The sequence below is a fragment of the Anoplophora glabripennis genome, unplaced genomic scaffold (assembly GCF_000390285.2).
Source record: "Anoplophora glabripennis isolate ALB-LARVAE unplaced genomic scaffold, Agla_2.0 scaffold388, whole genome shotgun sequence".
In the NCBI taxonomy this organism is placed as follows: Eukaryota; Metazoa; Arthropoda; class Insecta; order Coleoptera; family Cerambycidae; genus Anoplophora; species Anoplophora glabripennis.
The window spans coordinates 275503-299794 of record NW_019417171.1 but is presented as its reverse complement, the minus strand read 5'-3'; the positions used below and the strand labels follow the sequence as shown (position 1 = coordinate 299794).

General features: G+C 32.5%; 1 protein-coding gene across 1 annotated transcript; it reads left to right on the top strand.

Moving 5' to 3' along the window:
• The first annotated feature begins 6934 nt into the window (after window positions 1-6934).
• On the top strand, window positions 6935-24221 carry LOC108907144 (bromodomain-containing protein 4-like). The gene is made up of 6 exons (XM_023456002.1): window positions 6935-6967; window positions 7178-9593; window positions 13458-13719; window positions 20073-20360; window positions 21069-21333; window positions 23355-24221. Exons 1-6 carry the CDS (start codon window positions 6935-6937, stop codon window positions 23550-23552), a joined length of 3462 nt encoding a protein of 1153 aa, XP_023311770.1. The 3' UTR covers window positions 23553-24221.
• The last annotated feature ends 71 nt before the right edge of the window (window positions 24222-24292 follow it).

Sequence of the window (24292 nt, the reverse complement as noted above, 5' to 3'; positions counted from 1 at the left end):
AATGAGAAGATTATTATATTAAATGTATTTAATGCATTGAAACACCAAAATCCTACCAACAGTGTTGACGACATCGTGGAAAAGTGTTCCAAAATGACAGGGATTGGAAAATCGACTATCTACAGACTTTTAAAGGAAACAAAAAATGAACAAGATACTGTAAATCCCCCAAAATCATCTACAGGGAGGTCAAAAGTCGTTATAGATGATTTCTTCAAAAATGTCATTCGCAGAAAAGTACACTCATTTTATTTTAAAAAAGAAATACCAACGCTAAACAAAATTTTAAGTGAACTTTCAGAGGACAACGATTTGCCAAAAATCAGTAGAAGCAAATTATGGGCCGTCTTACGAGAGTTGAATTTTTGCTGGGAAAAGCAGAACAGGAAGTCAGTTCTTATCGATAAAGATGAAATTATTTGTTGGCGAAGATCCTACTTAAGATCAATTAGAAAATTCCGTGACGAAGGGAGGAATATTTATTATCTAGACGAAACTTGGGTCAACGAGGGATATACTGTAACAAAAGTATGGCAAGATAAAAATGTAAAAAGTTTTCGACAAGCATTTTTGGATGGACTTTCAACAGGGTTCAAGGCACCTTCAGGTAAAGGGCGAAGATTAATAGTGACACATATAGGTAGTGCCAGTGGTTTTGTAGATGGCGGTTTACTTTTATTTGAATCTAAAAATACAGGTGACTATCACGAAGACATGAACGCAGATGTTTTCGAAGAGTATTTTACACAGATGTTGGATCTTATTCCTCCGGGGTCTGTAATTGTCATGGATAATGCCAGTTACCATTCACGGCAGACCGAGCGGACGCCTACGACTGCTTGGAGGAAAGCCGATATAATTCAATGGTTATCCGGAAAAAACATTTCTTTTGAAACAAATATGGTGAAAAAGGAACTTTTGACACTTGTCAATCTTAATAAAGATCAGAAAAAATATGTTATCGATGAAATGGCAACAAATCGCCAAATAACGGTACTACGGTTACCACCTTATCACTGTGAACTTAACCCAATCGAATTAGTCTGGGCGCAGGTAAAAGGAGATGTAGCGCGAAATAATACGACGTTTAAATTAAGTGACGTGAAAATTTTGTTAAAAAATTCCTTGGAACGAGTAACTGCAGATAACTGGCAAAGATGTATACATCATGTACAAAAAGAAGAGGAGAAAATGTGGGAACTCGATAATTTAATTGACGTTACTGTGGAACCTATCGTTATCAATCTAGGAGACGAAGATAATTCATCAGAATATTCAGAGGATGAATTTTAATATACCTACTTTTTTATTTTCTTTATTGTACATTTATACAACACTACATTTACTCACCATAATTTGAATTTTCAAAATACATATATTTTTGTGTGGAATAAAAGTCTATTCATTAAATTTAAATAAATATTTTGATAATAATATTGAATAATTTTATTTGAATTACTTAAAACCCTCTTAACCCGGTTATGATGCTTAAAGTAGCCTCATGTTTTGAAATGCTGTTTTTATATTGTTTACTTATAAGACAAATGGACCGAGAAATTGAAGCGGCATAGACAAAGACGGATTGTCGGGGATTAAATTTTAGCTACCTGCTACAATTTAGTACAATCCAGTCACACAAAGTTTTTTTAAAAGTACACTTCATCTATACCGATAATACATAATATAAAAATATTGAATATAAGCACCAGTACTACATTTATTTACGATTTGCATACATAATAAGCTTGTATTACTCTCTTTCAATTCTAAACAAACTATAGTATGAAGTATACGATTAAAAAGCTTTATCGACTTTACAAATTATTGTGAAAATAGATCAACCATAGGCAACCGTAAGGGGCTCTGATAACCCCCATTTTAAATATAATTTCTACGCCATTGGAAATTGTTCGAAATGAACATATTTTTGTTACATTGCGGTTTATTTTACAGCAAAAAGGTCTCTTACTATTTTTAAATGAAATTAGGGGTTATCAGAGCCCCTTACGGACGCCTATATTCTGTTTCTATTTTCACAATAATTTGTAAAATCGACAGAGCTTTCCATTCATACACTTCATACTAAATAGAAAACAAATGGCTTTCATGGCTTAAGAAAAAATTAAATAAAAACCAGAAAAAAACTGTTTCAAGAGCTTATATCTCTAAAAGGAAGCCTTTGGAAGAAAAAGTTTATACTTCAAAATGACATGGTTTTGACGAGATCTATCGATAAGGTAAATAAATGTACCAGTAGTCGTCAGGTTTCAGGTTAAAAAAGTACCAAAATTACTGCCAGATGTCATTATTATTTTCATTATTTTGTCGACCATAATGGAGAAGTTTTATTAAAATATTCCATGATTGTCATGAAAATATTTTATACCTGCGAATGACCGTCACAGTCAACGAAACTGGAATACTTTATTTAAAAAAATATTTAATATAAAAACAATAAAAATACTTTTAGAAGTCTGTAAACATTTTACCACTAGAAGTTTGAAACATCGCTATAATATTTTATTCACAACCTTCGCATATTTTTAAATATTATTATTAATTATATTAATAATTATTTTCCTTTATATTTTCAATATTTTATTGGTTAGGTTTCTCTGGTAATTGATTTTTTTCTATTTGCTCATTTTATCTCTTTTTTAGCTTTGTTCCTTCTAATTGTTACAATTTTTTATATTTTAATTTGGTTTTTGCTCTTCCTTTGACGTTGCCTCAAAATCCCTCAATTTATTTTTTATTTTGATAATAATTTGAAGCCAATAAAGTTCATTTTTAAAACTAGAAGAAGAAGTGAACTTGTCTTGTCATTTTGTATAAATAGAAAAAAGTACATTTATAATAATTGCAATTGCTTTCATCATTTCATTTTATTATTGTATCTAGAAGTAATCTACTTGTCGTCACCTCTTTGTCCCAGTAATGGTCAGTAATTTATAAAAACAGTTATTTCTTTTAAATTGATGAATATTATTTATCCCATACATGTACAAGACAAACTGTATATTTTTGTAATTTATATTTACCTAATTGTTTTATCGCCAAATGTTATAAAACCCTTAATGATAAAGAAAATATTTACTAGTGATGAATACTGGGTCACTGACGATTACTGGTACGTATACATTATTGCATACGTTTTTCTAAATTCAACATACATAACGCCGCTGTAGAGGCGATTTTAGGGAATTTTCAAGAAAAAAACAATACAAGATCAGGGACAAAAAGTCTTTATTGTACATGTTTTCAGATATTGTAAATTTTCTCAAAAAGTTTAGATTCAAAATTTCGGCTGTAGGTGATGGCAAGCAATTACACCTTTTTTCAGAGGGTTGTATGACCGGAAATGTTTCTTAGTAACGGATGGTCTTACATCAAAAACACAAACATTTTCTGATATTATATACTAAAAGTTAGGAAACGTCGTAGGGAAATTAAAAAATATTAATAATTGTTGAGTAAGTGAACATTCAAAAAAGAAGTATAGAAAAAAGACGAAAAATATTGCGTTAAATTGTTAATAACAATGAAAATTGTCAGTCATTCGGAAAACCCCTACTATGTTCCCTGAGTTATGTTATTGTAAAGGTGATGTTTCCGGCTAGTTAGAAAAAGTGGTTTCTTGAACACGCTTTTATTGTTTTTGTTGCCATTCAGCATAAGAAATTCGATACAGGGTCGGAAAGTCCCCATGGTTCATCGGCCGTTACGTGAGAGCGATAAAGTAAGCCATAGAAATCCATGCGACAAAGAAAGATGGCGGTAATGAAGGCGTCTAATAGCCACCGCCCATTTCGCCCTTCCACAAATAAGAAGTGGATCTTATTTGTGAAAGGGCGAAATAGGCGGTGACTTTTAGACCCTTCATTATAGCCATCTTCCTCTATCGCACGGATTTATATGACTTTCTTTATCGCTCTCATTTAACGGCCGATGAACCAAGGGGACTTTCCTACCCTGTATATGTAGCCAGCGATGCTGGCACCATATAGGTAATTGATCTTCTTCATCCTATTCTTTTCGGCTTTATCTGAGACTCTTAACATAAAAAAGCATTGTTTAAACCATTTATCCGAAAATCGTTTTTTTCAAAATTCTAGTGGCGTTACCCCTTAAAGAATGAATTATTTTAATTTCAATCGACAAAATTAGTAACTTGCTAGTTAAATTGATTATCTATCGATAATGTTCTAATAATTCAGAACTTTCTTCGATACGCACAGAAGTACAATTTAAATTTGGACCAATTCGACAAAATTAATAAGATAAGCAAAATTCTTTTTTACAACAATATTTTCAAACGTTACTTGAGTATCTCATCCATCCAGTATCCAGGTCTTTAGAAAGCATAATTTTCCTGTACTTCCTGCTATCAAATAACTATTATTATCTGTCATTATGATCGAACTCAATGGCATTTTTATAAAGCAATTTGTACTTTCGTGTTCAACTGTAGTAAATCAATACTAATGGAAAAGATTATTTACTATGGAAAGGAAGAAGATTCGTATCTACAAAACTGGATTGTGTGCATCAAAATCAGATATAAACATAAATTACAAATCACTATTCAACAAAAAAATCAAATCTAAATTAATTTCTTGTTAAGTAGGTAGTATTGATCAATAATTTTTTCTTGTGTTTAAAAATGTATTACCTACTTATTGAAATTAAATCAATAACTATTTAGTAGTTGAAATAGTGCAGTTGATAGATTATTACTTACAATTAGACATATTGAAAAATAAAATATTATATTATGGTAACCTAAATAAAGATGATTATCCCATATTTTTCATTCATAAGAAATGTTTCTACCATTTTCGGCAATGTATCGATCACAACTTTCGTTTAATATTTGCTAACACTTTGCTAAGTAGGTGAGAGTATTATCACTATAAGAGACTATTTAAAATGTAGATAAACTTTCACATTCTTAAACTATTTACTGTACATAATGTTGAAGATGCTCTCGTATTGATTAACTTAAGCAAATAAGTATAAGATTTTTTTACATACTTGTTTATTTACCTGCACGAAATACGGAGACAACTAAAGTCTACCAAATATTGCATAAGTTTGTACCGTTCTTATTTAATTTAAAACTAATTTCCTTATATGTAATAAAGAATATATTCTCCCCAATTTACTTTTCAACGAAGTGAAGAATTCGCCAGGTCAATTTTTAAGTGCGACATCTTGATTAAAGAATATTCCTCGGAGATTGATTAATAAAAAGCGGAAAATTAGAAAATCTAAAGGAGCAAGGTCAGCAGAATAGAACGGAAGTGGAAAACCTCTCAATCGGACAACAGTATCATGCTCCAAAATCACTCGATGATATCTTCTCAGTCTTGTTTCTTGAATTTCTGCTCCAAAGCAATAGATTTGTTGGCATTAAACATCAGCAGTGATGGTTACATTCCTAGGGGGGGCAATGCACAGTATCACCAAATGCACATCATCTTACGTGGATGAAAGCCAACTTTTGCCCTGGAAGTTGTCTTTCTGTTAGGGCTAAGCTATTATTTTCTGTTCTTGACGTTGACTAAAGGCATCATTTTTTATCAACTGTTACAATCTGGGACAATGAAAGGTCGATTTGTTGTCAAACTAAATGAAGCGCAAATATTGATACGCTGACTTCTTTTATTTAAATATGCAGCACTCGTACTGATGTGAACCTGGCACTAGAGATTTTAAAACATTTTTTTGTATGTTTTATAGATTATGGTAGTTGTTTGTAATACCATTTTTTTGTTTTTAGTAGCCTGAATAAAAATTATGGGAGCTTTAAAAAATATCTACCGAATTTGATAGCACTCAAATCTGATGATGGTTGATTTTAAAGGACAATCGTTTGTAGTTAATTGCAGTGAACGAATTTTCTTTTGTGGTATTGAAAAAAGTTATAGTTATATTTCGTGTGTAGTTTCTTGGAATTCGCCATAAGTACCCCAAGCTGTAGATACAAAATAATTTCTTTGTAGCAATATTTATTTTGTTATAGTTCTTCGAAGTTTAACATATAGTTCCGAGCTGTGTTTAAAATAATTTTTTTATTCTAATTAATTTCAATTTCATAACGTAGAGTCACTAGTTTTCCAAGCATTGGCTCTAAAACAATTTGTAATTTTTTGTAATTCCTTGAAATTGACGTATGGTAAATTAAATAATAAATATCCAAGGTAAAATCATATTTTGTTTCTGGTAGCAGCGTTTATTTCGTTTGTAGTTCCTCAGAATCTAATGCAGTCATTTTCTCTAAGCTCTAACTCTAAAATCGTTCATAGTAGCTTTTATTTCCTTTGTAATTCCTTAAAATTAGACGTATTGTCAATATAATTCAAGATATGTGTCTAAAATGCTTTGTAATAGGGTTTTTAGTTTATAATTTGTTAAAATTTTACATATAATCAATATAATCCAAGGTTCGTGTATAAAATCATTTGTAATAGCGTTTATTTCTTTTGTAGTTTCTCGAAATCTAACGTAGAATTATTATTCTCCAAGCTCTGGCTATAAAATCGTCTGTATTTGTTTGTAGTAATGTTTATTTCATTTGTAGATCTTTTTTAATGTATAGTAATACATTTTAGCCATTTTCTAATAAATTCCATATAACAGCAACATTAGAAAGTAGTAGCTACCTATATGAATTTCAAAATTTCTGTTACAATTTATTGTAAACAATTTTGGTAGATATTAATAAATATTGTACCTGTATGATATTACATACTGCATTTTTCCGTGATAATTAGTTCCACTTTATCTTTAGCCTTGAAACTTATTACATTCAAGACTAATCTCACACTCTTAATTTTATTTAATTGGCGAATTCTTCTTTTTCTCATAATTATATTACATGGCAGTGTTGGTAAATTTGTAACCTACATTTTAAATAGCCAAAAAAGGAAATATGAGAAATAAACAATTTTTGAAGGAATTGCCAGTAAGTTCATGTGACCAAATACAGGTTTGTTCTTTATTAAATTGTCATCATTCAAGTGAAGTAATTAATTTTAGATTGCCTTCCATCAATTTTACAATGTAAATGTAACTTATGTTTTTATCTCTCAAGTCAGTTAATTTCGCCAGTACAATTTTAATACAAGATATTATTTTAGTTTCTATCATCATATTCAATGTTATTAAATTTTAGGTTCTACTTAGTTGCTTAGCAGCTTCGGCGATAGCAGCAGAGGAACAAAAGAAAAAGGATGATCGTGGCAAAAGAAACTTAGAACAGCAAGTGTCGCACCCCTACGCAGGACCACCCTCTTACCGACTAGAGAGGAGGATATCTTTGGGGCACCATCCACTGTACCCTCCACCACAGTTCTTTCCAGGCCCTCCCCGCCCTCACTCGCCGTATCGTAAAGGTAGACCACATTCTTATCCTGTTCCTCCTTACGCAGTTCAAATGGAACCTCTTGTCCATTATTCACAGAGAGATCCTTTGTATGATAATAACATTTTCTCCCTGAACACAGATCCACACAACGACCTGGCCGGAGATGACCTACTAACAGAAAACAACCATATCCGCGAACACGTACACGGTGGCCACCATAGTTATGGACCACATAAACCTCACATCATTGAGAGACCCGTGTACATCAAAGAACCTGAACCCATCATCGAAATCATCATCAAAGAATCTAATGTCAGCTTGCCGACTCCACCTCCTCCACCACCACCAAAGAAGAAAAAAGAACAAGTTCAAGTATTCTACGTGAAGTACAAGAAAAATCCTCATGGCATTGGAAAAGACAGCGTTATTTATGATAAACCTATTCCAGCTATTTCTCCTCAACTTCCGGAAGAAGAAGAACAAGAGGAAGAGGAGGCTCCCTACAGCTACCAACATGAAACTGCTACTGCACTTCCTCGTCCTACTACAACTTTGAGAACTATTATAAAGCCAGATTCCGAAATCTACCACAGCCCTAGTGGTGTGAAAGTTACTTTTGGTAAAGAAGGTTTCGATTACAGCAAAAGATCAAGTAAAGCACAAGACTATAATCCATCTGAACCAGCTCCACAGTTCCCCCAGGGAAGACAACTTTCTTCATTTTCAAATACTTACTTCAAAAGACCATATACTAACCAAAATGCCCAAGCCCCTCCTCCCCCAGGTTTCAGGGCGCCGCAGCCTTACAGACCTTTTGTTTTCCCTCCACAATCCCCACCAAACTACAAACCCGGAGGGCGACAATCTCCCCCTCAGTTCCCCCCTCAACAGAAATTTCCATTTGCACCTCCACCATTTACAAAGCCTATAAGTCAACAATATTCTAGCGCTCCAACCAGACATTCAGCACCACCTTCTCCTCAATTTTCACACACCATTTCACACCCTGCCCCTCCAAGTTTCCAAAACCCTAGACCGCCACTACCACAACAACGGCAACCTGTACCCTACAAACCCTTCGACTATATAAGACCGCAACAAACCTTCACCCAACCGTCACCCCAACCCAATCTACCCCCTAGCCAGCCTCCTTCTCACATCAATCCTAATTCACAGCAACCACAAATTCAATTCAGACCAGAAACTCATTTCCCCATACATCAACAACTGCCATTGCCCGAACAGTCTCATATCTTCAACCCCAGATTTAGCCAACAGGAACAACTGCCCCCATCTAGGCTCCAACACCAGCAGGTTCAGTTGCCTCAACAACCTCCACAGCCCCAACATCAACAAGTTCAGTTGCCTCAACAACCTCTACAAACTCAACATCAACAATCTCAGTTATCTCAACAACCTCTACAAACTCAGTCACTTGAACAAACGCATTATCAACATCAAATCAACCATAACCAATACAATAATGACAAACAGCAAAATAATCAGCAAAATGCGATCCCTCAGAATGAACATCTGAACAATTTGCAGACTGCCCAAAATATTTTACCTCCAGGAGGACAGTTAATTCAATCAGTTCCCAAGTATGAGCAGCACACCTCTGAAGTGCAACCAATAAACCGCCAAGAAAATCTACGGGGGCTATCTCCACAGGATTTTCAACAAAAGATCCTCCAGCAATTTAATTTCAATAATGGTGCAGCGGATAGCAAACAACAAAATTCCCAAGAAGAAGCGTTCCAACAGCAGCAAAAATTACAGGAACAATTCGAGCAACAAAAGAAACAACAAGAGCAGTTAAGAACTGCTCAGCAATATTATCACAATGAGCAACTGACACAGCAGAGAAATCTGCAGAAACAAACGACACCTAGAACTATCCACGAACAGACTAGACGTGCCCAGCTGTACGTTAGTAGCACACCAAAAATAACTTACCAAACAACCACGACGAAACCATCTACAACTACGCAAGAGCCCGAGAAACCTTCAACGACGACGAAAGATCCTAAAATACTAGAAGCTCAACTTCCCGATGAAGTTCCAGATGATCTCAGAGAACAACTGCTGTCTTCTGGCATTTTGAATAATGCTGACATATCGGTGTTGGATTACGATAAAATAGGAGACATTCCTTTGTCCGCGTTGCCACCGGATCAGTTGGCCAACTTCTATGGGGCTGGTGGTGCTGCCCAACTTACCGCAGGTATGATATTTTAGCAAAATATGAAGTATACAGGTGTTTTATAATCAAAATAAAAATATAGTAATGACAAAAGCTTGTGAATACAGAGTGTAAATATTTTAGTTGATTAATTGATTCATCTGGACTCCAGTCGAATTAGAGTTTGAACGTTAAAAAAATTAGTAGTAGTAGTATTGCACTTTATGACGAGGAAGAGTAAGTAGAATGATAATATCAAAATAGTAGTTCGAAAGAGGTGAGAGGTGAAGTTGGCAAATTGCAAATAAGTTGCAAGATTACGTGTTTTTCACTTTTCTTACTGCTCATGAAAATCTAGACGACCTATCTGAAAAGTAGCCATTTTATGTTGTAAACAATTAAATTACCTACAATTTAAGGTATCTAAAGTCATATTTCATCTATTTGTTAACTGTAAAATAAAGGTCGAACGTGGAAAAATTAGTTTTCTAAAATTACGTATTATCATGGCAAAAAGCAATAGATCTTGATGAAATTTATGGTGGTCAATCCAATGATCAACATGTGTACTAAAGATCGATTCGATTGACCGTGAAATTATTGCTCCAAATATTTGTTAATTAATTTCGTTTACATTTTTTGCAACTAATTGTTTAATTACTAAACGCTAATTTCAGAAGTTAATATCATAGATATAGGTTTTCATTGATGGGAGTTTTTGGGAGTTCATCTTGACCCCAAACTGACATGCGATCAACATGTTAATTATGCTTGCTCCAAGATATCAAAACATACTTATTTACTCCGGAGTCTCAAATGAATAGTTGCAATATCAAGCTTGCTGATAGTTTATCATGGCTATATACATTCCACCATAACATATGCTATTTTAGTATAGGGTCATGCCACTTCTATGAAAAAAGTTTGAGCTCTTCAGAGAAAAATTATTAGAATCATATCTGACCTTGATTTTAGAGCAGTTTTCCAAGTTGAACATACTAACTGTACCCTGTGCTATATACTTCAGAGTCTTATTTATGTCAAAAAACATATACATAACTTTGAAACAGAAGTGAGACTCACTCTTATAATAATACCCGAAAGGGCACAACATACTTATGTAATAAATTTCTAATACTTAGTAAAACGCGGGTCGCTACTAATTATTTTTTAACATAATAAGTATCTCCCCAAATTCAAATTCTTAATGACAATAATTTTAAATCAAGGATAAAAAAATACTTGTAAAACTTTCTGAAAATAACAGTTTAACCTTTTCTTTATTTGTTTCTAAAATCCCGGTCCGATACGTCCAATAGTTAACTAACAATAAACGTTATAAAAAAAATCTATCTTGGGAACAAAGGCGCGTAGGTGACTTATCTTTGTTAAATTGCCATAAAAATAAGCTCTATTTAATGCAAAAAGAGCGAATTCCCGAGCGGCTTTTGCCTGACCTTGGGACAATTTGTTTATAACGCTGTTNCATTCCACCATAACATATGCTATTTTAGTATAGGGTCATGCCACTTCTATGAAAAAAGTTTGTGCTCTTCAGAGAAAAATTATTAGAATCATATCTGACCTTGATTTTAGAGCAGTTTTCCAAGTTGAACATATTAACTGTACCCTGTGCTATATACTTCAGTGTCTTATTTATGTCAAAAAACATATACATAATTTTGAAACAGAAGTGAGACTCACTCTTATAATAATACCCGAAAGAGCACATACTTATGTAATAAATTTCTAAGACTTGGTAAAACGCGGGTCGCTACTAATTATTTTTTAACATAATAAGTATCTCCCCAAATTCAAATTCTTAATGACAATAATTATTTTAAATCAAGGATAAAAAAATACTTAATAAAATATGCCTTTCACTGTTTTGATGATTTTATTGACAGTAATACAGGGTGTCCCGAAATACATGCAACAAAATTTGGCCACATATTCTTAATACAAATTTAGGGGTATGTTTTATTTTTGCCAAGTGGCCCTCTCTTTCGGAATTACAGCGTGGGCCCCCTTGTCTTTGGAACCAAAAAAATTTGTTCGCATATTTAAATTTTTTAAAAATTATCAGTCCACTAGAAAGCCATTAAATTTAGAAACTTTTTGTTTTTTTATACTTTTTTCTTAAAACCCAATGTTTTCGAGAAAAATGTCAAAATGTCATCGAATGCATATCGTGATTCGTCATTTTCCTCAAAAACATTGCGTTTTATGAAACAAATATCAAGAGATAAAAAGTTTCTAAATTCAATAGCTTTCTAGCTAACTAATAATTAAAAAAAACAAATTTGCGACCAAATTTTTCTGGTTCCAAAGACAAGGGGGGCCACAAAAAAGTATCTTACGGGGGTTTCTCGTCAAAAAGCGTAGCACTGTGATATTCCACCTGTGTACCAAATTTAGTGATTCTCGTACAACATGGCTTTGAGATATAGAAAAATACTTCTTAAGGGCAGATTTCAGGGGGCTGTAACTCCGAAACAGGGGGCCAGTTGCCAAAAAGAAAAAATACAGGTCCCCTAAATTTGTCTTAAGAATCTATGACCAAATTTTGTTGCATGAATTTCGGGACACCCTGTATAACTCGAATATGAATGTTATCATTAATCTTAGAGTGCCGTTTAACCTATTTATTTTAATTATATGTTGTTTATGTATATTTGTATAACAGTTAGTTAATTGCTATCATTGTATTGTTATTTACCACTTTTTTTTTGGACTCGTGTAAACTGTAACACTAGGCTTTATAAATAAAAATAAAAATAAAATAAATGTAAAACTTTCTGAAAATAACAGTTTAACCTTTTCTTTATTTGTTTCTAAAATCCCGGTCCGATACGTCCAATAGTTAACTAACAATAAACATTATAAAAAAAATCTATCTTGGGAACAAAGGCGCGTAGGTGACTTATCTTTTTTAAATTGCCATAAAAATAAGCTCTATTTAATGCAAAAAGAGCGAATTCCCGAGCGGCTTTTGCCTGACCTTGGGACAATTTGTTTATAACGCTGTTAGTTGTAAAGGGCAACTAAATTTCAACTTTTTAAAATTTTTCTATTTCGATACGTTTCTTTGGATCAATTAGAACCTATATCTACGATATCAACTTCTAAAATTAACGATTTAAGAATTTAAGAAGACGAACGAAATTAATTAACAAATATCTGCAGCAATAATTTCACGGACAATCGAATTGACCTTTAGTACACATGTTCATCACTGTCTTTTCCATAAACATCAACATACATTGTTTTTTGCAATGATTATTATGAGCAATTCTTGAAAACTGATTTTTCCACGTTTGACCTTTATTTTACAGTTAACAAATAGGTGAAAAATGACTTTAGGTACCTTAAATTGCAGATAATTCAATTGCCTTCAACAGAAAATTACTAATTTTTGAATAGGTTGTCTATATTTTCAATGGGCAGTAAAAAAAATAATAAAACACGTAATTTTACCACTTATTTGCAATTTGCCAACTTACTTTTTTGATATTAATATTCTACATACCCTTCCCTATCATAAAGTGCAATAAAATGTCTACTGATACACTTTTTTAATTTTCAGTTTTTATAATCTAATTAGACTGGAGTATTGAAGAATATTTAAATTATTATTATTTATTGAGATTATCATCAAAATAACTTCCTTTTTTTCCTTCTTGTCAGTATTATGTTGATTTTTTCTCTCTCAATTGTCTAATATTGCTGTTAGCATTACCAATTTTTATTAAAATAAAAAATAAACATGAAAACTGCTTAGAAATGATCTATCTTCAATAATTATTTTGTATGCATGTCACATTCATTCATTTTTCTAACTTTAATTACCTTTACCGTACATTTGTTCACCAAATCTACGGTGTTATTTTTGTGTATCTCTTAAAGGCAGTGCTCCCGTTCCAACGGTGTTAAAGACAGATGGATCAGAAGTTGAGGACCGGTTTGCTGATACTGGAATCGAAGAAGACAGAGACGCGGAAGCGTCGGAAGTTTCAGAGGTAAGAGCCGTGTACCAACCAGAAGTGGAGATGAAGGTGGTGAAGTACGACCCTGAAACCGATAAAGGTCAAAAAGTCCAGGAGGCGTACATTGACAAGGATGCTGAGCAAGTGGACCCGGTTATTCTTAACGATCACAGTTACAACAGGTAACTTTTAACGTTAATTTTTTTTACTAGTGTTATTTTGAAATATCTAGACAGGGTGTCCCAAAAGTGACGCCCGTCCTTCTAGGATTTAATTAAGGAAGCAAAAACAAATTGAAAATCAAGAGTGCAAAATTTTCTGATTGTTTTTCTTTGTCTCAAAACTGAGGTTTGTGCCTATGGGGACCAAGACAAATAATTTATAATCAATAGTAGGTAAATATAGTTTCCGATTGTCGGTTGTACCTAGGTGTAAGGAATTATTTTAATCTGAAAAGGATATAGAAAAACATTTTAATAATAAACTGTTTTATAAAATGGAGAGGAAAAAATGTATAAAATAATGTGCTTAAATAATAGAAATTGTTTTTACAGAAGGTGTTCAAGTAAGTAGCCTTCTACCCAAAACAAAGATTAGCACGATTAAACAAGTATGAACCCTTTGTAGCATCTCTTGGTCTATTAACGCGACAGCAGCGTGTATACGAGCTTCCCTGTGAATATTTTCTTTTAAATAACCTCAAAAGGAAAATCTAAAGGATTCAGATCTGGTGATCTAGGAGGTCATGCTATCGGTCCACCTCTTCCAATCCATCTGTCTGAGAAGTTTTGGTTCAGATAATTTCATACGCGTAAACCAGTATGATGAAACCAATAATTTAGTCTAACTGCTAACGGAACGTCATCCAGCAATGGCAATGGTAAGTTTTCGTTTAAAAACATACAGCTGCAGTAAATACAGCTCTGAACTACATAATTATTTAATAATCCGTCCCAAATGTTTATTTTTATGTTTTTGAATAATTTTTTGAATACTTACCTCAACAAAGAAAAACAATCGGAAAATTTTCCACTCTTGACTGTCGATTTGTTTGTACTCCCTTAATCAAAACCCAGAAGGACGCGCGTCACTTTTGGGATACCCTGTATATCTAAAAAAAACCACTAATACATATTAATTTTCTCAAGTTTTATGAAACATTTTTATATGTATATGTGTCAGTCCCCTCAAGGCGTGTATAATAGATATAATTTATGTTTTATTCTTTTATTTTATTTAATGGTACATGAAGAACAGCTAATAATGTTTATATTTAAAACAACTTCAGACGCGTTAAATTTAATGTTATAAATGTTTTAATAACGCAGAATGAACATGTTATTTACTAGACCATAGTATGTAATAATAAATATGTAAAAGACGATTATGTGAACTTGTAATTCTGAAGATAGTTCCTTTTATACAGGGTGAGTCACAATTAGATGTACACATTTTAACCGGAGCTTTTTCTAACCAAAATAAATTAATTCATTTAATAGATAGGGTGTTAAAAAATATTTCGAACTCTTTAGATTCAGTTTTTGTTCTCAATTATTTTCTGATTAAGTTTAGGGATTAACGATTTAGATGGAGTTCTTCATTTTACAGGAAAGTTTAAATAAATATACTTGTGAGGAACTGTTCGGAAAACCATTTTAGAGAAACATTTATTCAAAGGTTCAAATATTTATTATAAATTTTAAATTTTTGATATTGTTAATATTCTTGTTAAGTTTGTCTGAAGGTATTGATTTACAGCATAATTTTATTTTTTTTTCTGTATTTGGGTATTTTGCCACCTATGAAAAAAATATATTGATCAAACTAACTTAGATCCTACTACAAAACCTTTCTCTGACACTTCTTTTTTTCGCGTGACAAAAACTTATTAGTTTAATCATATTTGAAATAAATTGAATTCAGCTAAATTTTTTGACCAAATTGTTAATCATCATTTACAGAAAAAAAAGAGAAATTAAACAAAGCTTTAATTCCTAAAACGATGTTACATTGATTTCATTCATAGTTATTCTGGAAGAATATTGGGTTTGTATAAAAAATATTTTAGGTAAAATAGAGAATTTGGGAAACAATGTGTATTAACGGTGCACTTTCATCGCCCTTTAATTTTTCTCTATACTTTTCAGACTCATGTTCATAGAAAATGTTCTGCTTAAATGGATGTTCCAATTGCAGGAAAACATATCAATACAACCCGTCACCGGTCACGACTACCACTACTGTTAATCTATCAATAAAATTACTTTGCATTAAAAACTGTTTTTCTTGATCTTCGTTTAAATTCAGCATAGCGCATCGAAATTCCGAAAGACGTTTAATGTATGTTCAACAACGATACTCGATGTATGAAATTTCACATTTACACACCTTAACCTGTTTTTCGAGTGTTACTTTCATTGACCCAAACGCTTCCGTCCAAGAGTATTATCTAAAAATATATTCAGAGATGCGCTGCCAACTATGACATTTTTCACCTTCCCAGACATATAAAAAAAATTCTTGTATATCCGCTTTGGCAGGACCATCAGAAGTAATTAATCGAAACGATTTTTTATTAAATAAGTAACTAAATATTAATTTAACTTCTTTTTCGTGCAAATTTTGCGCTTAGCATATAGAAATAAAACAAAAAGTCGTTATTGCGTAAATTTGTACTAAATTTGACATACTACAGAGCAACCTTCATAAATGTTTACAAGCCACGTGACTGGTGACGAAAATTCTCTAAATCTTGGTAACGCCAAGATTTATTAATGACTCAGTTACAATGAACAATAACAAACCGTTACTTCTACGCTCGAAATCATGCGATCGCTGATTGATTCAATAGTATCTCGTGAAAAATTGCATCAATGACAGCCAATGAAACAGAATCCTGCATTTTAATGTAATCTTGATCTTATTGTTTTGATAATTTTTTAATTTTTAATTTTACTGAAATTTAATTGTCAACATAAAGGAAATAAAATTACTGTTCCAAAACTAAATCACTGGACTCTGTATGTTATAAGCCTTTGCTGCTACACTACTTATATATAAAGTAATAATTATGGCACTTATTATAAACCTGTTTTCGAAATTTCGTTTTTGAGAGATATTTTACTTCGAATGCCGTTTTATCCATCTATTACTTGTTAGAAGATATTTAGAGATAACTTATTTCTTAAAAACATTAACACCCTGTTTCACAAAAACGGTGCGATTTCGAACACACTTTATATAGCAATGTGACATTATTTTTACTTCCTGGATTTGCGTGATTAAAATTCGGGACACTTTTTACTTATACTTCCTCTGTTTCACAGCTATAGCTACATTAATGATACGAATGAACTTATCTATAATAGACTATATAAGAAATATTTTATAATGATTTGTCACATACACAAAATATACAAAATGTATAATATTTAGGAAAGACCCCAGAAATAATTTGTAGTATTTTATATAGCTTCTATATATTCCTCCAAACGTTACTATGCTTTGTTTTTTTACACCATATACACTGAAGGCCAACAGAATATAAGAGCAAAAAATCCAAGATGGTATTGTGGAAATTATTATATGTATTTTCTTATACATGATTAAAATACATGAACTAATGAGAAGAAGCGATGCATTTAACGGGTTTATCATACTTTTGTCAATTTTTAAATTAACAAAGAATTTTTCCAGTATTATTTTATCAAAGAAAGCAATCAATGTTTGTATTCTTCAGTTCAATATCACAAACTTTATAGGTTCTAACGGTTACATTTCTATTTACTTGTCACGTCAGAAAAGTTTCTCTGTAGATATATACAAATGTACAAATGTAATTTTAAAACATATTGTTTACTTCGTATTAGAAATTACGATTTTAACATGTATTTCTACATCAAAGAATAATAAGGTATTTAAAACACCCAAGCTCATTCCTCATTTTAATAATAATTGTTAAATTTACCTACTTATTTGATCATACAGCACCACAAAACAAAGTGAGCTGAACCGTGGACAAGACCAGTATGTCTGATAGTGGTAAACCCAAATCTAAAGTCGGAATTCCCGGGTTGGTCCTGTTTACACCCTAACATCAAGAAACTCCTCTAGAAAGCGGTTTTCGTGATTTCAAACTAATATGAGCAGTCAGTAATAGGAAAAAAATCATGACCCCGTAACGTCACAACTGAGGATGTAAACCACGAAAGGACGTTTAAATATCTTATTTTTGATATGTCCAAACATATAAATCTGAAGTTGTGAAATCAGGGCTTCGGGTATTGTAGACCACAAACCCCTAGTAATCAATCTATCACCATAAAATTATTGAAGATATCTTGCAGTATCTGCTACAGTATGTGCTGTAGCTCCATCTTGCTGAGAATACTCATGCTGGAGTTCACAATCATGTATTAATTCCAGGGCTTGTAAAGTGTTACTTCTTAGAAAAAAATTGGGCCTATTATCCGTTTTCTTGAAACTGCTACCCAGATACCTATCTATATTCATAACTAGATAAATATACCATGCCTCATCGGAATAAAACGTCAGGTCTAATAAATTATCGTCGTTTAAATGTTCATTGAGCCATTGACAATATTGTACTCGTTGGTTGTGATCAGGAAGACCTAACTCTTGCACAACAGAAATCCTATAGGGATGCATATGCAACTGATTCCTTAACGCATTGTGATAAGTCACAACTGATACATATAGGGACAAAAATCTATCTGCATTCCGTGTATTACAGGAATCTACAGGAAATAGGAATGTAAGAAATGAAACAACCTTAAAATATCCGTTTAACTTACGGAAAAAACGGCGAATTTTCGAAGTTCTAAAATTTTTTTTTTTTTCAACTGAACCAACAAAGATTAATGTGTAGAAAGGCACAAACATTGGTAAATTCTACAAACAACTGACTTAATAACACAAAAAAATACGAAAGCCTCTGGATTGACATTTAATCTAGGGTTCCAGTTGGTGATTTTTCCTTGGTAATTACTGAAACACCAACTTAAGAAAATCAAATTTACAGAGCTCCAAAACAAATCTGGTCACGTGGAACTCGGGCATTTATGAAAGCACTGCATAACCATGGAACTCTGAGGATTGAGTCTGTAACCCTGATGTAACTTCGTAATCATTTCATCCCTGGCATGCAAGCTCCTATAGACCTACGATCTAAGGCATACAGATTAGAGTTACAAAGTCATCCAGGGTTTTTCTCTTTGTATCTGCACTAAAAAACGAATATTACTTTCTTGACTGTACAGTCAGTGATCGTTTGATTTTACTATTAGAATCGTTCAAAAAGGGTTACAGAGTTTTGAAGTTATTGTGCAAAGATGTTTCTCCAGTCACTGACTACTCAAATCCGTTTGAAATCTTAAAAACTGCATTCTGGAAAAGTTTCTTGATGTTAGAATCACAGCATGTACTATTCTGAAAATTCTGACTTTAGATTCAGATTCAAGAGTGTCAAAATACCAGGGATTACAATAATCCACAGTCCAGATCACTTTTTTGTGGCGCTGTATAATTTCCTGCAATAATTATTGTAATACATACTTCGCTGACTTTGTAGATAATAAGAAATAACTTAATCTAGTGTAGAAACTAACTAATTATTAACTTAATGTGGACACTGAAACTTCCACCACTGAAAAATATCCCCAAGGAAAATTTCTCCAAGTGAATGAAAATTTTCACATTATGATATAAAATGTTTGTATTAATACAGTAAGATGTCGTGGTATTTCTCAATACCGAAAATGCTATAAATGTTGTCACTGTTAAAATAATATTGAAACGTTGATTAAAAAAATATGCTACCATATATATACCATTTCATTTTTATTTCAAAAGTAAAGAAAATGTGGAATATAGTATATTTTTTATTTGACACTGGCTTTGAATACGTTATATGAAATAGTAAAAAAACTTTTCTAGTATGACTAATAAATAAAAATGTTACCATTAGAACATTTTTAATTGTCGAATTAGAGTAGGACAGCAGAATATATTTAAACTAGAGTAGCTGCAACTATTCACAATGCTAAAATAATGATAAAACACTAATTAAAAAAATGTGTTGCCTGAATCTAACAGTTAATTAAAAAATGTGTTCTGTAACTAGTTCACGTACTTTTAGTACGATATTTAAAATTGTTAAAAATATATATCGGGTCAACTTTTTTAAGTCCATGGTCATTCCGTTCTTGCCAAAGTTGCCCAATAACAAAACAGAAAAATGATGGTTCTAGGTTAATGAGAATAAGAAATAAGAATAATTTTGTAAAAGTAATTGTAGGTTTCAACCAATCAACTACTATTAATTGACTAGTGAGATACGGCAAAATCAAACATTTTTATTAAGGAAGTGAAAACTGCGTAGTCATGTACTTGTTTATTGTTAAATGCTTATAGAACCACGCCTAACGAGTACAAAACGAAAGTTCCTCCGGCAAGGAATGCATGTAGATTACATCTCCTACAGCTCTAACAATTACCGAACCTCCTACCTTTCCAGGTACCTGCCTTTGAAAGTGAACGGAACTCAGTTCCCCATACCAGACGTTCCAGAGCTTAAGGGGAAGAAAATTTCCAGCGTTGTGGTTCTTGCTCCCGTCTCGTACGATTTTTCTTCAAAAAGAGAAGCAAGAGAGGCCTCGCCAAAGTCTGACGATTTAGATCTCATACAGGGTGAAGAGCTGAAGACCTTACTTGCTGATCCTAACGCTGAAAATTATAAGAAGTTTTTGGAAAGCGAAAATAAGACCGCTACTGATAAGCAGGCGGTCATACTACTGGTTACAGAGTAAGTACATGATCACTTTAATTCTGCTTGCTTTAATTCTTTGATTATTTTATAGCTCATTTTATAATTGCAGTAAAAACCTTATATAATCATGTAACGAAAATATTATAAATGCCTCAGAGACTGATAAGTGATAACTAATAACTAATTATTCAAATTTGGCGGGTAAAATCATTGTTTTAAACGGGAATTTTGAAGATTAATGACAGAGATATGACAGTTCAACAGCATGAGCTTACTAAGTAGCAACGTTCTACAGACAGCCAAATTCACTTTGCTTGGAGGCTCCCGTATTCGCTTTTCTTTAGGTTTCATCTCGTCGGCACGCTAATAATTGTAGACTAGACGACAGACGGCCGAGAAGCAAGTTACGTTCTGAATCGCACTGAATGACGTCACAATGCGTTCTTGATCACGTAACAAAATTTAAATTTTGACATAATTTTAAACTATAATTTTTATAACATTAACGAAATAATTTCCATTTCATTTCCTACATCCTTGCTGTACAAGGGGAAGTGTAAGCCCTTTTTTTAATTCTGAGTTACCTGTTGATTTCGCACGAAAAATGTTTCTCTTAAAATTGCTAGGCCAAGACGATTTTATTTAAATTGAACTGTTGTAATCTGAGGAATCTATTGTCACTAATAACGTTTAAATATCTTGCCAGAAATAATGTTGCCAGAATTAAAATAGAAATGATTTCAGCCCGCAAGAAACCGCAAACAAGGAGAAAGAAATATACATGTACGATGTTGCAACTCAAACGGTCAGCAAATTGAGTGGAGAATTATCTTCGGCTTTTGTGGAAGCAGCTGAAGCAAATTCCGAAGGCTCGCCTGAAGAACCAACCGCAGCTGAATCTAATGTCGTAGAAACAAGGGTTCCTTTCGAAGGAAACATTGAGAGAGCAGATGTTGCTCCACCAGGTTCAGACTTGGATGAATCAGCATCAGATGTCAAAGAATCAAAGGTAAATTGAGATGTTGAAAGAAAACAGTAGGTACATAAGTTGCTTTTTAACATTTATTGTATCCCACCAAAATTTAACTAAGTGAGTACTTAACCATTATTATAATGACTACACTTTCATAATATTAAAAAAAACTCTGTTAAACGCTTTATTAAAACAGTGACAATATTTCTTAATTAAATTCAGCACGTTTTGTAATTAATTAATTAAGCAAGAAACGATGGAGACACACATACTGCTTTCACATGACAAAATATGACAGTTCCGCATTATTAATATGCATTGTTATGAAGAATAATTTAAATGTCAAATACATAAAGGCTGTCCAACACAAGAGGGATTCTTCCACAGTTCAATATCAATAATATAATATAACAATATACAGGGTAATTCACAAATGGTGACCAAAAATGAAACCTCGTATTTTTTGGTGAAATATAATGGGATTCTTTCCTATAAAATTTTTATCTAGGATGCCTCGTTAAAAAGATACAGGGTGTTAAAGTCCAAAAAATATTTTTAATTTTTTTAAATAAGTAGGTACCTAATTTAAAAACTAGTAAGTGAAATAATTTGAAATTGTGCACATATATTTATGTAAACATTATATTTTTGTGCCAAATTTGTCATAGTGTTTGTTCCAATTAAAAAAATTAACTTACCCATTATCTAAAATTTGGAACTTCTAACTCTCCTAATCAATGGTTTTATAAGCTAAGTCCTTAATTACTATTTTCTGTTTTAAATATACAGGGTGATTCAGAACTTATGCAAAAGAAAAATTTGAATGTACAGAGGACTCTTACAAATACAATTTTGTAAAAAAAAATCAAAAAGGGCAGATAGAAAATGATTTAAAAATACACTTCAGCACGGCACTGGAAACTGGTCCACTGTAAAACCTGACCTTACGCAAGGCAAAGCATGCAATCGGCGATCGGCACGGCGACAAAATAATAAGAAATGAACGGACAAAAAATTTAAAGAGATTGTTTCCCAAGGAAAGAAATAAGTACAATTTTATAACATCTATTTTATATTAGCAAATTCAACTGCTTTTGCCGCTATTGTTATTATTAATTAATAAAATTAATTTGTGGTTTTAATTAATAAAATAATTCAACATACAATTCGATGTGTAATTTGGGCCTGTCTTACCCAGTTCCTACGAACTAACACAAATGGTTCTGGTTCTTGTCCGTTTTGAACTCATCAATAGTGACCATTTCGGTGCGATACACAGTTTTTAAATAACCCCACAAAAAGAAGTCCAAAGGACCTCGTGCATAATACGCCACACTATTAATTGGGATATTCCTGGTACTTGCTGAGCAATTTAGCTGGTTCTTAATTGGAGATTCTCTTCAACAATATCTAAAATGTGTTCCTCAACTGCGGCAATACGTCGTGGACGCCCTGGACCTCCATCGGTTGCAAATTTCCCGTGTCGCGCCCGCGTTGCACTACCGCGGTAAAAGTAGTTGCATTTGACACACATATACAGGGGAATCGTTCTACTTACAAACGAGAAGCTGCTAAAGCACTTTGTCTTGCTTCACCATAAATTAAAACGATATTCATCAACTCCGAGTTGCTATACACGTAAGCCATTTTTGACACTTGAAAAACTAATGTAAACACTATCGCAACAATGATAATACTAAAATCGGATTGCAATATTCGGAATCGCATAGCACACAACGCGAATGACGCTAGAGACTACATCAGTAGCCCAGCAATGTTGATAATAATACAACTTCAATAAATTTCTTCTCGGGAACTCGGATTTTACAATTTTATTTTTTTTTGGCAATATTGACTCCATTTTTCATGACGCATTTATTCCCTAAGTTGTGAATCACTCATTATTAAGTGAATAATAGATATGATAGATTTTTCCATCTTGTTATCACGTTTTGTAGTGGTATTTTAGAAGAAGCTGGAAACCTAAACCTAAAAAAATAGAATCATCCTATAACCTACAATTTATTATTGAAAATAGACAATTAATATATTTCCAGATTCCAATCATTGATCCATCGCAGGAAGAAGATCTGGAAACAGAGGCATCAGAGCAGTTAGGAAGTTTCGTTGATACTTCAGGGATTCCTGTCAAGACCGAAGAAGATTTGATTGCTTCAGGCAGCGAGTTGTATTTGAATTCAGTGGATAACAATGTTCTGATTAGTTCAGGTTACAGTAGGTCTGATCACTCATAAAAAATATTGCCGTGCCACATTTTAGAACGACCCGTGCTTGTGATAAAAAATTTCAAAAAAAGGTCTTTATATGTGTCAAACAGTTTGCTGGAAGATATACCATTCTGCCAGTTAAATAAGCTAAGTTAAATATACAGAAAACCAGTTGCTTACAATGCTAAAAGAAAATGATAGTTTTACAAAACACGATTTATTATAAATTATTATCATTACTCACTTTCATATGTTATTAAATTTGTTGTTTTGTTGTCTTTTTATCCCTCATAAGGTTTGACTTTTTATGATTTTATTTCATATTATTATAAATTATTAAAATAATGAAACTTTTATCACAAATATACCTAGGAATAAACACACCAATGCCGATGTTGAAAGGAATTATAATATAGAGTCACTAGATTGTGATTCCTATTTTCTTTATGAATAATGTACTATGGAATATTGACCAATGAGTGATGATTTTACAATTTTTTTTATTTACATATAGGTAATCATCACTCTTTGGTTGATTCTAAATCAGTGGTTCATGTTAATATTTGTACATACCCGCACAATAACAATTTTATGAATTTTTTCTCTTTTTACATAAACCACTGATGATCAAAAAAAAGTGTAGTTTCTAAGTTGATGTTATTTTAGATAGAATGTGATCTGAAATAATTTTGTACAGTGTAAGATATAGATACTTTTATACTTTTTATAATAAAAAGCTGTATTTTAATGAATTTGTTTATTTATTT

Bases quoted from the DNA above. Each gene is read 5' to 3' on its own strand.
- LOC108907144 (XM_023456002.1), top strand. From the start codon at position 6,935: ATGAGAAATAAACAATTTTTGAAGGAATTGCCA. The intron at 13,720-20,072 runs GTAACTTTTAAC...CTACCTTTCCAG, and splicing joins AACGATCACAGTTACAACAG to GTACCTGCCTTTGAAAGTGA. The intron at 20,361-21,068 runs GTAAGTACATGA...AAATGATTTCAG, and splicing joins GTCATACTACTGGTTACAGA to CCCGCAAGAAACCGCAAACA.